The sequence below is a fragment of the Melanotaenia boesemani genome, chromosome 20, assembly GCF_017639745.1.
Source record: "Melanotaenia boesemani isolate fMelBoe1 chromosome 20, fMelBoe1.pri, whole genome shotgun sequence".
NCBI classification, from domain to species: domain Eukaryota; kingdom Metazoa; phylum Chordata; class Actinopteri; order Atheriniformes; family Melanotaeniidae; genus Melanotaenia; species Melanotaenia boesemani.
Genome location: NC_055701.1, coordinates 13054100 through 13069746, shown reverse-complemented (window position 1 = coordinate 13069746; position 15647 = coordinate 13054100). Strand labels below are relative to the sequence as shown.

Sequence of the window (15647 nt, the reverse complement as noted above, 5' to 3'; positions counted from 1 at the left end):
GTAAAAATGGACAAAAATAAATAATAATTGTCTGATAGATTAAATTTCTCACGTCTGGAATTATTTGAGTTATTGCTTGTTAAACTAGGAAGAAATCGGCCAAATCAATACCGCATTTGTGTCTAGGTGTGATTGCGATGTGAGAAGGGCTGCCCAGAAACAGGATGTTGCTGAAATGTAATGTGAATGGCTAAATTTACTTTTTGACAGTGGGAGTGCTTACCCATGTCACTCATGGGGAGGGATACCACAATTAAAAATGATGGTTCTACCTAAAGTCAACTACCTGTTTTCAGTGATACCCACTAAACCATTCTCCATTTGGTTTAAGTCACTGGACTTACACACAGAAATTTCTACAGAAAAACGAGCCATCTTGTATCAGTCTAAAACCTTTACAACAGACTAAAGGCAGAGGTGGATTGGAGCTACCCAACTTTAATAAATATTTCTTAACTAAAAAGCTGCAGTATTTCTCCAAATGCCTTAAACATAGCGGTCTAAATGAACCAAGGTTAGATGTAGAGTAAGCATTGTGTGAGGATGTAGTAATCTCTAACTTGTCATTCATCAGCTCAGCTATAAAACCACATAAGTGTTTAAAAGCATTAACATCTGTTCCTCTTTATTGGCCTGGTGGGAATTTATAAAAATAACCAAGTCTTCACATATTCCATGTAAGCTTACACCCATCTGGAACAACCCTGACATCCTACAAAAACAAAAAGATAATTAACTTCACTCAATGGGAAAAAGGGGGAAATAACAACATCTAATATAAAACTGAAACTTTTTGTGATTTTATCTAAATATTTAGAACACAGCCAGCTTAAATCTATTATGTGTAAAAAAAATATATCATTACCAATTAAACTTGCACCTACCTATCAGGGTAGCAGAATTTCTGAATCTCAATGCCCCAAAGCTATTATCAAAAATATTTTTCTAAGCTTGAAGATTCAATCCCTCTTCCAGCTTCAAAATTGGAATTATCCAGTAAATTTAGTCAAAATGAATGGTCACAAATGTTTCTAAACACATTTAAAATGACTAAGAATTCAATATGCAACTAATATAATTTGTAAATTATTTACAAAAAAGTACAACACACACACACACACATATATATATATATATATATATATATATATATATATATATATATATATATATATATATATATATATATATATATATATATATATATATATATTCATTTTGAGCATCTTTCTTTGTCCAAGGCAGTCCAAGGACACAAAATAAGTGGACATATGGGGCAGGGGGACCTTTAAATGAGGGCGTGGTTTATCCGTTCTCAATAGTTGACGTTACGTATGACGTTGCCACGGAGTAACGGGCGGATATTTTCAAAATGGAAGAAATGGCAAAGTTTTGGAGGGGAACGGGAGGACGACATATATTCACCCTCTGAAAACTTCTGCACTGAGTCCTGATGTACTCTGCCGATCACGGAACATTATTACAATTCTGCATGCATCTGCAAAACCAAAACTCGGCACGATGAGTGTTTCAATCGGCGACAAAATTGAGGTGAGTTCCTTTGTTAGGCTGACGCCCCCATGCTAGCGTTAACTTTTAATTGCAGCATTAGCTTGTGCTAAATTTAAAGCTGGGGTTTGGTTAAATTAGCTGTTTAGTCATTTTTAAACAATATTTTTTACTGTATAGAAATATATCAAGTTAAAAAAAGTTTATTTTGATTTTTTTTTGGTGGATTTTAGGTTTATTTAGTAATAGGCTATGAATACATACATTAGCTTACGGAGTTATGTCAAATGCCATACAACTTGCCATCTTTTTTTCTTACATCTTAAATAATACCTCGTTTGGATAAACGATTATTGTTATTATTATTACTAGTAGTATCGCGGTATTCTTATTATTGTTATTAGCTCTGTATTTACCTAGTACCAGCCCACGCCCCATCTGTGCCTCAGTGTGAAACATTCTCTAGAGACATCAGAGCATCAGTTTGGTAACATCATGCTGCTTGGAAACGGCTACAAATGTCCCATAGCGGGAAGAGAACCGGGATAATTAAAGGTTTTGGTTGGCCATATGTCCGCGTCAGGTGTTGGTGGCTTGTTTGACAGTTAACTCTTGTTGCTGTGGGGTTTGGTGATGTTAATCTGGATTGACCACTTAACATTCGGTATGTCGCAGGCTAGAGGGATGATGTTTGATCAAGTTCTGCACTATTTGCTTCAAAACCTCGGTACTAACACTCAGTCCAGCAGAGATGAGGGGGAAAATGTATCTCATGCTGAGGGACTGAGGATTGAGGTGTGTGCTGATCCGGACGTCATATAAAAAACTAATTGAGTTTATTTTTTTTCCTCTGAAAATGTGATTAATCTGTTATTTTAATACTTAATGCTTTTATTTCTGTATATTTAGGATTTTAAGGTTCTCACCCTCCTTGGTAAAGGCTCCTTTGCATGTGTTTACCGGGCCAAATCGGTCAAGACTGGCTTGGAGGTTGCTATCAAAACGGTAAGGACATTTACTTTCCCAGGCAGCAACACACAAGCTGTTGCCAGTGCTGACAGTTGAAGTGTAAACTAGTACTGCTGGATGATTACACCTTTGTTGCCTCCCATGGGCATCTTGTAATCCCTTGACACCCAGGAAATTATGTTTCAGTTGTTCACTTTCTTATTTTCTGACAGATTGACCCTTTCAGCAGCACACATGTTGCATGTTATTGGACAATGACTGGCAGGTGCATAATTATACCTGTTTTTCCCATCTGCAGATAGACAAAAAAGCAATGCATAAAGCTGGGATGGTCCAGCGAGTGACAAACGAGGTGGAGATTCACTGCCGGCTGAAACATCCTTCAATCCTTGAGGTGAGGATATGTTGGCTAGCTGCAGCTGGTTTTGTGAGGCATTACAGTAAGGCTGTTGTATCATTTTATGTGTAAAACAAAACAATCTGTTCTGAAAGCATACTTAAACATGTTAAAGCACACTTTACAGCATGCTAGGTTCACAGTCAAAAGCAGACACCACTAGCTTAGGTGTATATGTGTGTACATCCAGCTCTCTGTATGGTTGTCATGGTTATGTAATGTGGAGATGTGCACTTTCCCATGAGAGTACTTTTGTTTAGTGTATTATGGATACTACACCTATTTTTTTGTTTGTTTGTTTGTTTGTTTTTTTTCATTTTACTAATTTAAGATTGGTCATCAGTCAGCTGATTAGGCTTAATGAAAGCAGGAAATGCTATACCTTTGGTACACCGTTTCTGGACAACAGTAGCACATTTTTATAACCTAAAATCCATACAAATGTATATATATTTTTTTTTGCATGTGCACTTATTGTACATTATGCTATTTTAAAGCTCTACAACTACTTTGAGGACAGCAATTATGTATATTTGGTGCTGGAGATGTGCCACAATGGAGAGATGAGTCGGTATCTTAAAGAACGAAAGATGGCGTTCTCTGAGGATGAAGGTCGGACAAAAGTTTTATATCTAAAAACTATAAAATGGATAAATCATGTTGCAGTTAATGTTTTTAAGTGGATTACCTTTTAAAAATGTTTTTATTCCACAGCAAGACATTTCATGCATCAAATAGTGAAAGGAATGCTGTATTTACATACTCATGGCATCTTGCACCGAGATCTGACTTTGTCAAATCTCCTGCTGACCAGCAACATGAACATTAAGATTGCAGACTTTGGCCTGGCCACTCAGCTCAAACTACCAAATGAAAAGCACTTCACCATGTGTGGGACACCCAACTACATCTCTCCAGAGGTGGCCACTCGCAGTGCTCATGGCCTGGAATCAGATGTCTGGTCACTGGGATGCATGTTCTACGCCTTTTTGATGGGTTACCCTCCGTTTGACACAGACACAGTAAAGCATACTTTGTCTAAAGTTGTTCTTGGGGAGTATGAGATGCCTACCCATGTATCTCATGAGGCTCAGGACCTTATTCATCAGTTGCTGCAGAAAGACCCCACCCAGCGGCCCAGCCTGTCTGCGGTGCTGGACCACCCATTCATGACTCAGAACCTGCTGCTCAGGACTAAAGAGCTGGGGCTGGGGGATGATGGGTCCATAGACAGCGGGATCGCCACTATATCCACAGCTTGCACTTCCTCTACATCAGCTAGCAGCAGCACCCGTCTCCAGAGGCGAACCAAGCACATGATTGGCTCAGCTCTGCCCAATCGCATGACTCATGTTCCAAGTCTTCCACGACAACTCAGCAGTGCCTGCTTTGAGGATGGTGAGCAGTGGCATCAGCAGCATCCACAGGACAGATTTCACAGAGAGGGCAGGAGCAGGGAAGCCCCTGCTGGAGAAAGTGGCTTGCCTCACTCTCGCTTCCTGAGGAGGGCACACTCGTCAGATCGCTGCAGTTCTGCTGCTCCAGGACAAATTTCATCTCACACTGAGCTGGGGAGATGCCATTCAGAGGAGACCCTGGCTGAAGTAGGACGGCCAGTCTTCCCTATGTCCTTCACTCAACACCCATTTACAGAGCATGGCAAGCTGCCCTCTCCTCCTGTCAAACAGTCTGCAAGGTAAGAATCTGTTCATTATTTCTCTTTATATTTCAAATTTAGTGAGACTAACAGACCATACTTTTTGTTCCAGTTCTGGGAATTTAGCAGCAGAGAGGACACATCCACCAAACTTAAAAATTCCGGACTTGGAAGGAGTTTCTAATTGGCTCAACAATGAAGGTGAAATCGCCATTTTTTGCTTTCTAATAACTTGTGTGCATTAGATTAGACTGTTGCCTTATGTTCTTATTCAGAGCAACTGTGTTTAGTTTGGGATGAATAGTGACTAAAATGATCTAAACTGGCATATACTTTTCAACCACTGTTTAAATGTATTAATGAACAGTGGTTGAAAATATTAATAAACTGACCTAAAATATGTCCTAAGACAAAGAAGTCACCCAGCTGAAGGGATTTTCTCTCTCAGGTTCAGGACAGAGGCCCACAGAGAGCAGCACTCACAGCAGCGGCAGCAGCTTCCACAGCGGCAGAGGACCTTTAGGGGTTCACAACTCGTGGACAGACAAGCCGATGGGCAGAGGTGTAAACCTTTACCACAGCCAGCATCTCCTGCACCACCAGTTTCCCTCCAACCCTGACTCATACAGGGAGAACATACCAGGAGCAGAATTCCAGCCTCCTCACAACAGAGATTCAAAACTCCTGTCATCTAAAACCAGCACCGACAAGCCGCAGAAAACCCTGAGAGACATAGTCCCGCCTCTGTGTGCATCCAGACTGAAGCCTATCAGACAGAAGACCAAAAACGCAGTTGTAAGATGTTGCTTACGCAGTATACGGTCAACATGTGAGCAATTGGGATACTTAGGGATGCCTAATTTTGATTTTGTGTCTGTGTTTCAGGTGAGCATCTTGGACACAGGTGAAGTGTGCATGGAGTTGTTAAAAAACCAAAATGGTCAAGAAAGAGTCAAAGAAGTCCTACGGATTTCCTGTGATGGATCAATGGTACAGCTACTGTTTTACACTAAAATATCATGAAATAATTAAAATGGACATACATGACAGATTAGGGGTATAAAAGCATGTCTTTCTAAATTTAAACATGCTGCAGGCTGTACTTTTAAAACTGTTAGTCTTGTAAATTGTAGCTTATTAGTCCCATTTGTTGCAGGTAACAATTTACCAGCCTAATGATGGAAAAGGTTTTCCTGTGCTAGACTGTCCCCCTGCTCCTCCAGAAGATATTCTGATCTGCAGCTTTGAGGACCTTCCAGGTATTTGGATAGACTCATCACACCCAGTAACATCAGCTAATGTATAATTAGGAACTGTGATTTAATGAATTATCTTTTTTTCTTTTTCTTTTCTTTTTTTTTACCAGAGAAATACTGGAAGAAGTATCAGTATGCCTCCAAGTTTGTGCAGCTTGTGAAATCCAAGACTCCTAAAGTGACCCTTTACACCAAGTATGCTAAAGTTATGCTCATGGAGAACTCTCCCAATGCAGACCTTGAAGTTTGTTTTTATGATGGTGAGTCAGAAGTGTATGTTGAGCATGACATCACCACAAATGAAGTGGCTGGGATTTTTTTTTGTGTGTGTAAATTAACATGTATTAACTATATCATCTAGGAGCAAAAACTCACAAGACATCAGAGCTGGTGCGTGTGGAGAAGAGCGGGAAATCATATACTGTGAAGGGGGAGGTGGGGCTGAGCGGCCTGAGCCCAGAGAGCAGGCTGTATGTGGAGCTGTCAAATGAGGGCCATAACATGTGTCTGTCGCTGGAGGCTGCCATTGCAGCAGAGGAGCAGCGCAGCACCAAGAAAGTTCCTTTCTTCCCCATAACTATTGGCAGGTGAGGGGTAAATTTAGTCAAATTCAAGCAGTTTGTCTTGCAACACATTGTTAAGGTGTTTTGTTTGTTTTTAGGCGACCTGCCACTTCAGACTCCCCCTCCTTATCGTCCACGCCCTCACAGCAGGTACCTCCTGATGCAGCTTCTCCTCCACAAATCACTCCCTCAGTAAGTGTCTGAACCTACAGTATGTACAAATAAATGACTTACAAAGAGTCTTCCTTAGAGGCAAAAAACATTGATCCGAGGTTGCTGATGCCAATAATGCATTCAGAACAAGGAAACAGCAGGTTATCATATGTAAACAGTGCTTCACTTATGCCACCACTGAGAAATAGAAATGCACTTATGTGCCCACCTTAGACTCAGTGTGGTTGGATACACAAAAAAAAACTGTTGGATTTGTATTTGATCTGTAAACATTTATTCCCAGATGATTTCCTACAATGGGTCTGATTTCACCTCAGCCAGTCTGAGTAAGAAATGCTCTCCGGTGCGACAGGACCTGGTTCAGACTTCAGGAAAGGTGGTTAAGTCGATATTTGTGCCCAATGTTGGATGGGCATCCCAGGTAATATAATCAATGAAGGAATCTAGCATTCTGTATTAGGCTTAATGACTGTTAAAGATTAAAAAGATCTCTTCTTTTGTACTTGAAGCTGACAAATGGAGAGGTGTGGGTGCAGTTCAATGATGGGTCTCAGCTGGTGGTTCAGGCTGGAGTTTCCTGCATCACCTACACATCTCCAGACGGAAGGATCACCAGGTACAAGATAAGCTTGAGATTGTCTTAACAGCCTTTCCTGGTGTTTGTCAGCTGCTCAGTAATCATGATTAATTCTAAATAAGCATCTTCTGTACAGGTATAAGGAGAACGAGAAGTTGCCAGAACACGTCAAGGAAAAGCTGCACTGTCTCTCAACCATTCTTGGATTGTTGGCAAACCCAACAACACATCACTTACAAACTCATTAACGCTTGTAGCAGAGAACTTAAAAAAAGAGCATTACAAACCTTTATAACTTTCTTTGGTGTTCTTGTAAATATACCTCTTCTTTGTTGGTTGTTTTTACATGTACAGAAGACTAAGATTATGAAAAGATTTTTATTTTTAATACATGATTGTTGTATAGTGTCTAAAATAGTGTTGGGAAAGTTTATTTTTACTGTCTCCATATCTATGAACTGTGACTGGTGATGCAATAAACATCTGGAGACTGAGTGGAGAACTGCTACACTCTGGTTTGCAGTCTATACATTTCATATATATCTATGAAGGATTTCTTTTTGTATAAAAAATTAAAGTGTTTAGAGCTAACTGATGGTTTTGGTAATATACAGTTTATAAACAAGAAGTTCATTTTTAGACATAAACACATATACCAACACAGTATCGATTAAGACAGCAGAGGTTTCACGTTTATTCTTCCCTGTTGAATTGGCCCTTTAATTTACAAAAAAAGTCAAAATTGTGGATTCTTTATTACAGAACTGGTAAAAAAAAAAAAAAAAAAAAAAAAAAAACAACCTGCACAGATGGAAGCCTAGGTGCATATACACATGCTGTACAAGATACCCACGAAGTGAACATTCAGGTGGAGGTGGGGAGCATGACAGTCTGGGTTGCAGAAATAACCAACTGCAGTATTAACTTTATTACCCCCTTGTAGAAACAGTAAGGAACACAAAATGGGACAATTTCTCCAACCAACCCAATGAAATGCCCTCACACACTACCTCCAATCACCAGGTGAGGAAACACCCTCAGTCCCCTCAACCTGCTTCAAATTTAAGTTGCTTCTGAAAACTCAAAAGTTGAGACATTAAAAGTTGGTGCTAACCATGTTGTAAAAATAATCTCATAATGCAGTGTTAAATGATCAATTTCCAAACTTATCTTTTTGTCCTGGAGAAATGCTGGTGAGGTGGCTGCAGTGATATAATTTTTTATGGTTACAAAACAAGCAAATGGACAATTATTTCCCTTGGATAATGATGGAGGGCATTAGCTAGAAGCAGCTCCACAAGACGATGGAGGAAGAGGCAGACTTACAGGAATGCAATGATCTGTATGCGCTGCAGGTTGGCACTCAATCCCACAAGATGCAACCTCGAGCTCATCTGTCCCTTTGATGCCGCCTGCATGGCCTGACCCAGCATTTTACCGTTCCTCAAGTAAATATCCACTTGTTCAAAAACATTGCTGCTTTCATTTCATTTCATTTATATAAAACATTTTCCCCATAAAATCTCAATAAAATAAAATTGCTCTCAGTAGATGTCAAGACAACGATATTAACAAATTGGAGTAAATCTCACAGTGAATGCTGGGAACAACAGCTCAAACTCCTCCCACCACATTTAAACATGTGATACAAATACAGCAGCTGGAAGAAAACATGGGTCAAAGAACTGAGCTTGAAGCAAATGGAGCAACTGGACTTCAGGTTTGATTAAGAGAAGCCATGTTTGTAGGAAGTGCTATGTGACAAAGCGGTATAATTTAGTCAACTATCTTTAAACAACTGCAAAATAAATACCCAACTTAGGAGGGTGTTCTTGCACACATTCAACCTATATTTTAGTGGATAATTGTTTTTTTTTTTTTTTTTTTTTAATAAATTAAAAGCAAAAAAGCTACACAACAGACCCAAATTAGTTGATTCATCAAGTTGGCCTCAGGATAAGTTTGCTCACATTTGAGATACAAGAAGTGAAGACAAGTGGAGATTCTGTTTAAGGAGACGACAAACCCATGATGGGAGGTGAGAAATCTCACAAGATCCCAATGGAATTCTGCAAAATCATGGAATTTCTCAGAAAACATCCAGAAACACAAAAAAAGGGGGAATGTGATCCTCGTCTCCTTTGCTAGAACGACTCAAACTGAGACCCAAAAGATGTTTGTTGGACACCAAACATCTGCCATTTCGTAAACGAAAAACACTTAAAACCTGCACTTGGTGTGAGAATTATCGACTTAAAAAAAAAAAACTTGGTCATGGTTACGGAGATCCACTTTTCTTCCTTTTTAAGCCTTTGAAAAAAATCCTATTGATCTGCAGACATCCCTCCTGCAAAGTAAATTTGATGGCACTCAGAAAAATAAACAGCTCATGTTTGTTCAAACTAATAAAACCATCCTATCATCCATGTTCAGATCCAGGATGGCCGCTGCCGTCATGCTGACTGCAATTCAACAGCAGCCAAGGATCTGTGGAGTAGTGTTCAAATGCCCAGCTATCTCTTCTTCATCAGTGGTATTGACCAGAATACAAACACACATCACTGGTATGATTTGTCGCAGTGTAAATGTGCCTGTGTGTAAATATTTGTGTGTGAGATACAAGGGGTCATACATTGCACATTGAGTGGCGCATCTTTCTCCAGTCCGGATTTAGGCCATTCCCATTAGCTACCTCATCTGGACCCTTTCATTACAAAGACCTCACACGAGAGAGAAAAATAAAAATCAGCTATGAGGCAAAAGTTCCCAAAAGTTCACATTACAGTACTGTTAAAGTCTCATTAGACAAAAGAAAAAATACAAAAGGCAGAAAGAGAGAAAGCTTACACCCAATCACCAATATTTTCAGTAACTATATAGGAAAAGGCTTATTTTTTGATTAGATATATTATTAACATCATAATTACTATGATTATTTTAATTATTATTATTTTTGTCACCACTGTGATTTTCTTTTTTTTAATTTTCGTCAGGGATCAAACGAAGTAGGACAGGAGATTAGTCACTGGGAGGAAGCCTTGGTAGCTATTGTGGAGACACAGTGCTGCTGGAAGTTGGGGGACATGGCCGAGTTGCACCCCAATCTCTGCATCTCTTTTCCCCGCATACTGCTGCAGCAGCCTGGGGCCGGCGGGGCGGCGCTGGGTACTGTGGTGCTCACCGGCAGGCCTTTGGACTGCTCGGTGGTAGGTGCAAAGTCAGGGTTGTGGCTCTGGAGCACACTGCTTATGTGGTTCAGCAGATCGTTGAAAAATTCTGGGACACCCTCATAACCTGGAAACGGAGAAATAAAAGGATTATAATTTAATGAAAAACAACTGAAAAAGAAAATAGTATTTGTCTTAAACTGTTTACACTACCTGCTTACAGAGCTACTCCTTTCAACGCATAGCATTTTAACAGTGGGACCATTTATTATAAATAGGGCTGTCAAAAATAACACGTTAATGGCGTTAGTTTATTTATGTAATTAATTGCAATAAACCTTTAACGCAATTAACACATGCGCGGCATAACAAGCCCCATACATCCGTCATTTCTCTGATATGACGGTGGGATGGACTATAGTAAAGATGAGCTGGCTGGCTCTATGGATTGACTTGAGAATAAACACACCATTAATGGAGCAACCCATGAACGTTACCTCCGTGGAGAATGGTGGTGTTTTAACAAGCTCTTTTCCTGAAGAGAGGGTTGATCCGCTGATCGGCTTTTCTCTCGTTGTGTTTGTTTATTATTCAGCTGGGAAGCAGGAAACTACCGGTTCATGGTTCAAACCATGACATATTCACCCCAAAGTATTGCTTTTGGCAGGACCTTCTCTAACACAGTGGCTGAGTGGACGTAGCTGTAAAAAGGATTTATACTCCAGCTATGAAATCAGAAAAGGTCTGATGGGTGCCAGGGAGGAGCACTGCCCAGGAGAAAAAGTGTAAAAGAGTGAAGAAAAACTTGTAAAACAGTCAATGATCTATTTTATCAACAGGTGTTTACTTTGGGTGATGCTGCTGTAGGACTTTAATCACTGCTGCACAAACACGTACACTTCAATGATAAAAGTAAATTTGGGTTTTTATCCAGATCATCAATTTTATCAGTTTCTTCATCAATGGTGTCGGTTTAACTTCAGTCGTCTGCTGGTTTTATGACAGATATTATCACAATGGAGACGGTTGGAGAGATGATGATATGTGAATTCTGAATTATGATCTAGAACACGGTAGAGATGATTTAGAAAAACATAGAAGTACATTATCATGCTGCATTTACTGACCATTGGACATCTGACGTTTACCCTAGAGAAGGTCAGTTAACAGCAAATATTTGTCGCATTGGCTCGTTCTGTTGATAAAATACAGTAAAAACTGGCAGATTTTAGGTTATAAACATGCAATTAATCATTTTAGATTATTTGAAATTTGTGATTAATTTGAAATCTGTGATTAATCACGATTAATTAATTTGAAAGCTGTAATTAATCTAATAAAAAATTTTAATCATTTGACAGCCCTAATTATAAACAACTTCGGTGGAATAGCACCCAGAGAAAAACACCATAAATATTTAATAAAGTCAACATCCAGTCTGAAAATGTTTGAATCTTGCTGTTATATAAAGGGTTTAAAGTGAAGCCTTTCAGATTCAAGTTTAGGGGAATTAACATTCAAACTGAAAGGATTTACATGCATAACCCTCTTTTTTTCAGGGGCTGATTATTTTATTTCTTTTTGAATGATCCTTTAAAAGCAATGACATCCTGACATCTGGAATCCGTGAATGGGTTTGCTTCTTTTTAATGGTTTGCCAGGCCTTCACTGCAGTTGTATCAGTTTGGTTTTACATTAAAAAACACAAAATCTTCCACCTCCTGACTATAAAAAACATCTGGTATGCTCTCACAGTCTGCTTTGGGTCACTGTCCAATGATCTTTATAACATTTGGCCAAATTTGAGCAGTAAGTATATCCCTGAACATGCTGGAGCTGATTCTGCCTTCCTCTGTCAAATCATCAGCAAACACTAGTGGCCATTATAAGCCTTTGTGAACTTTTTTCATACATTTTTCTTTTACAGCAGCAACTTGAATCAACTGCAGAATAATTTGCTTAATTTATTAAACAAGAACGAAAGAATTGCCAACATTAAAATGACATTTGAGCCCAGCAAGCTTATTTTTATACAGTACAGAGCTGTAATTCCAATATCACTCCTCAGTTTAAATCTAAATGCCCACATATCAAATCAAAATCTGCACTTTAATCGCATCCATACGTTTCAGTAAATAATAATAACAATAAAAGTTAGTTGCTCTTGTAGCAACATTTTACACTTTTCAAAACAACTGACTTCTTTTCACTATCGGGACGTGATGTGAGGAAGATGAACGTTCATATGAAAGGAAAACTCCACGTACCAGGGAATGCATTGATGTCAATGATAGCATGTTGGCCTGTTTGGTTGTTGATGATCACGTCGATGCCAAACAGAGACACTCCCAGCGCCTGTCGCAGTGACCTGGACAACTCTCTGATGACATCCTCGTTTGGTGGCTGAGACACTCCCTCTACATTCTCTCGCTGAAGTAAAAAAATAAATAAAGCTGTATTAAATACATAACTCATAAAAACACAAAGCATTTTATTCAACCGTCAATTAGACATACCGATGTTAAATCTGAAGACGATTCTGGTTTGGAAACATTGTGGCTGTTGAAGAAAATGGCTTTCCTGTCTGAAAACAGTAACAAAGCAAAAAAAAAAAGGTGAGGTGGATTTAAATAAAAAATTCCTGCAGTCTTCTAAATACGTTTCCTATTATTGACAGTAGGTGGCAGCAAATTTCAACTAGTTACACAGAGCTAACAGGCAACCACGGGATTTCATGAACGCCATTGTTTACTGATTTCAGTACCTGGTATAAAAGACTTCTCTTTGCAGATTAGATTGCAAAATTCCTTGCCCTCTTTTTCATGGTCATCACTCTACTGATAAATATTAATGAATGTCAGAGAGAAGGCAGGGGATGAGAGAGTGTAAACTTAATCACTATCTACATAAATAAGCACCCCATATTTTATAAATGATCATGGTGATGAGATAGATGTTAAACAGATAGGGCCATTTATTCCCACAGTGGAGTAGACAAAACTAAAGTTTAGCTCAAAGTAACACCAGAAGCAAGGCTGACCCATCTCTCCTCCTGAGTTCCTCCCCTTCATGCAGCCTTTCCCTTTACTTGCTAGATAGGAAACCTAATATGAGGCTTCAGGCTGAAGAAGACAGACATCTAAACCCTGTGAATATGTATGCTGCTCTGTGTGTTTGACAGTGGTGGAGCTGTCCTGTTGTATCACCCAGCATTTCAGACAGAAAGCAACTGTCCTCTCTGTACTGTTAAACAAAGCAGGCCACTTCACTGATGCTGAAAGTTGTTTGCATGAGGGACACTACTGTATCACATGCAAATGCTGGAGTCATCTGTGTCAGGGGACAGCCCTGTACGCAGATCACATCATGGGTAGAGCTTGTGACACGTTTATGGAGAAAAACATCACTCCCCATGTTTATTTTCAACTGCACGTACCGACGGGATACAACTGATTGCACTCTGCTACACTCCTTAAAAGGGCGTACACGTCCTATCACAGGGACTATAAAGCCATTTTATGAGGCTTTTTATTGGGTAATTTGGACAAGCTCTGCAGATTGTACAGATGGACCAGTGGACTCCGGCACTGTTTTTTGTCCTTTACCTGCAGGTCCGGCAGGGAAGTTCTTCAGGGATGGTCTCTCCACCACAGTGTAGGAGTCTCCCACCACAAACACCTTATAGAGCACTGCATTGTGGTTGATGAAGCTCTGGATCACGCACGGAGGCTTCACATCCTTCAGGTCCTCTTCACTGAAGATAATAGCCATCTGCAGACAGGAAGAGACATTAAATGCTGGAGAAAAACATTCAGATTATCAGTTAAAGCTGCTGTTTGAGACAAGTTAAATCTTAACCTAATTCAAGGCTCTTACTGTTGAAGATGATTTGGCCTGTTGAAACATGTACTGATTTCAGCTGACATAAAGATACAAAAGAAAAAGCACTTAATCTGATTTTGCTGTTTGGACTTGAGTTAACTGTCAATCCTGCAAAGCGACAACTGTTTCTATACACGCAGAGTAAACTGTACAGGGTGTGAGTGACCTCTAAGCTAGTTGACCTCTTACCTCATGGGAGTTGGTGCCATGAGCCACTCGTGTTTTGCAAACTGAAGAGGAAATAAAGTCAACACACATTTTAGATAACAAACAAAAAGTCCAAATTTAAATGATAGATTTAATGACACAAAAAAATGGTGGTTCACTGGCAAGGTCTGCACTCACTTAAATGACATACTTACTGAAGGGGAATGTGAGTCCTTGCCTCTTGATCTGCTCCAGCACATCTGGGGTGCACTCCGTGTTAAGGACCATGAATGGAGGAGAGCAAATCCTCTCATCTAATAAAAAGAGAAGAGGAATAAAGAAGGGATTGAGATTAACAGATAACATTTTGAGGTAAAGTTACAGTCATAGATTTGGCATTAACATTTAAAATCCAAATATAAAACAGCATGAGCCATGAGACACTGTCAGTGAGTCTACACCATTTACCGCCCTGATGACCGAGCAGCTAGCCAGGTGGGTGGAATTTTCACTTCCTTTAAACCAGGCGATCTGCAGGGTGACCCGCTCAGATCTGACAACTTTTTCAGTGAGAATGGCCCTTTTAAACACATGGATTCAACAAACAAATCAGAGTGGGTTTGCAGATAAACTTAAAAAATGTTCCAGTTTGATACTAAAATATCCTGAAATAAAAATATGATTTTATTAACTTTATTAATTTTTATTATCAACCTTGCTCCGAAAGATCAAAAAAAAAAAAAAAAAAAAGATCTTTGTCTTCTTTGATTTGGTAAACCCTCTTTCTCCCTAGGTCATCATCCGACTGACACCGGTTAACTGAAAAGGTCATACAGTCATACTGAGTCATGCTTATTTCCTGACAAGCTACTCCAACCTTAACCCTTATTTCTATGAGTTTACATTTTATCTTCAGTTGAAATGATTTACATTACAGGAACTTGCTTTTTGTCCACATTAGGATGACGGGCCTCCCCAGTGCTTTGGTTCCCATTTGATGAGTAACACCCTCCCCCACACCCTAATAAATGAGCTGATATACTAGAAGAAATTCCATTTCATGAGCACTGTGAGTCAAACCAGATGGCAAAATAGTTATAATGAGATCCATCACCTGACAGTCTGACAGGTTTCACTGATATTTCACCAGAAACCCAGCAGCAAACAGAACAGGTGCATTTATTGTATAAACAGACGGTAGCATTATTAACTGCAAACATTAAGCCTTCTCCTCACCTCTTCCCGTTACATAGAAAACACCTCATCTGTTTACATCATGTTTTTACATCACATTCTGTAGCAGCCGGTTGCCTGCTTCTGATAAGACTAGGGTAAAAAAAAAAAAAAAA

At 39.4% G+C, this 15647-nt stretch overlaps 2 protein-coding genes across 6 annotated transcripts in view; one reads left to right on the top strand and one right to left on the bottom strand.

Annotated features, from left to right (window-relative positions):
- The first annotated feature begins 1328 nt into the window (after nt 1–1328).
- Nucleotides 1329–7368, top strand: plk4 (polo-like kinase 4 (Drosophila)). 3 transcript variants are annotated; one of them, XM_041971580.1, is made up of 15 exons: nt 1329–1551; nt 2419–2514; nt 2777–2872; nt 3373–3487; nt 3590–4571; nt 4645–4733; nt 4948–5327; nt 5418–5522; nt 5689–5791; nt 5899–6048; nt 6150–6375; nt 6450–6501; nt 6809–6946; nt 7035–7141; nt 7239–7368. In XM_041971580.1, the coding sequence occupies exons 1-15, from the start codon at nt 1522–1524 to the stop codon at nt 7348–7350; spliced, it is 2781 nt and encodes a 926-aa protein (XP_041827514.1). In that variant the 5' UTR covers nt 1329–1521; the 3' UTR covers nt 7351–7368. The 3 variants fall into 3 exon arrangements, with proteins under 3 accessions (XP_041827514.1, XP_041827512.1, XP_041827513.1); XM_041971578.1 differs by having other exon boundaries at nt 1330–1551; nt 6450–6543; XM_041971579.1 differs by having other exon boundaries at nt 1331–1551; nt 4981–5327; nt 6450–6543.
- A 433-nt stretch (nt 7369–7801) lies between these two features.
- itpk1b (inositol-tetrakisphosphate 1-kinase b) overlaps nt 7802–15647 on the bottom strand; it is a 28375-nt gene continuing 20529 nt past the window's right edge. For all 3 annotated transcript variants that reach the window (XM_041971583.1, XM_041971582.1, XM_041971581.1), the window contains exons 6-11: nt 14514–14612; nt 14341–14381; nt 13875–14040; nt 12786–12853; nt 12537–12699; nt 7802–10396 (exon numbers count right to left, since the gene is read on the bottom strand). In XM_041971583.1, coding sequence (XP_041827517.1) covers nt 10125–10396; nt 12537–12699; nt 12786–12853; nt 13875–14040; nt 14341–14381; nt 14514–14612 — 809 coding nt within the window. In that variant the 3' untranslated portion in view covers nt 7802–10124. The remainder of the gene's footprint in view (nt 10397–12536; nt 12700–12785; nt 12854–13874; nt 14041–14340; nt 14382–14513; nt 14613–15647) is intronic.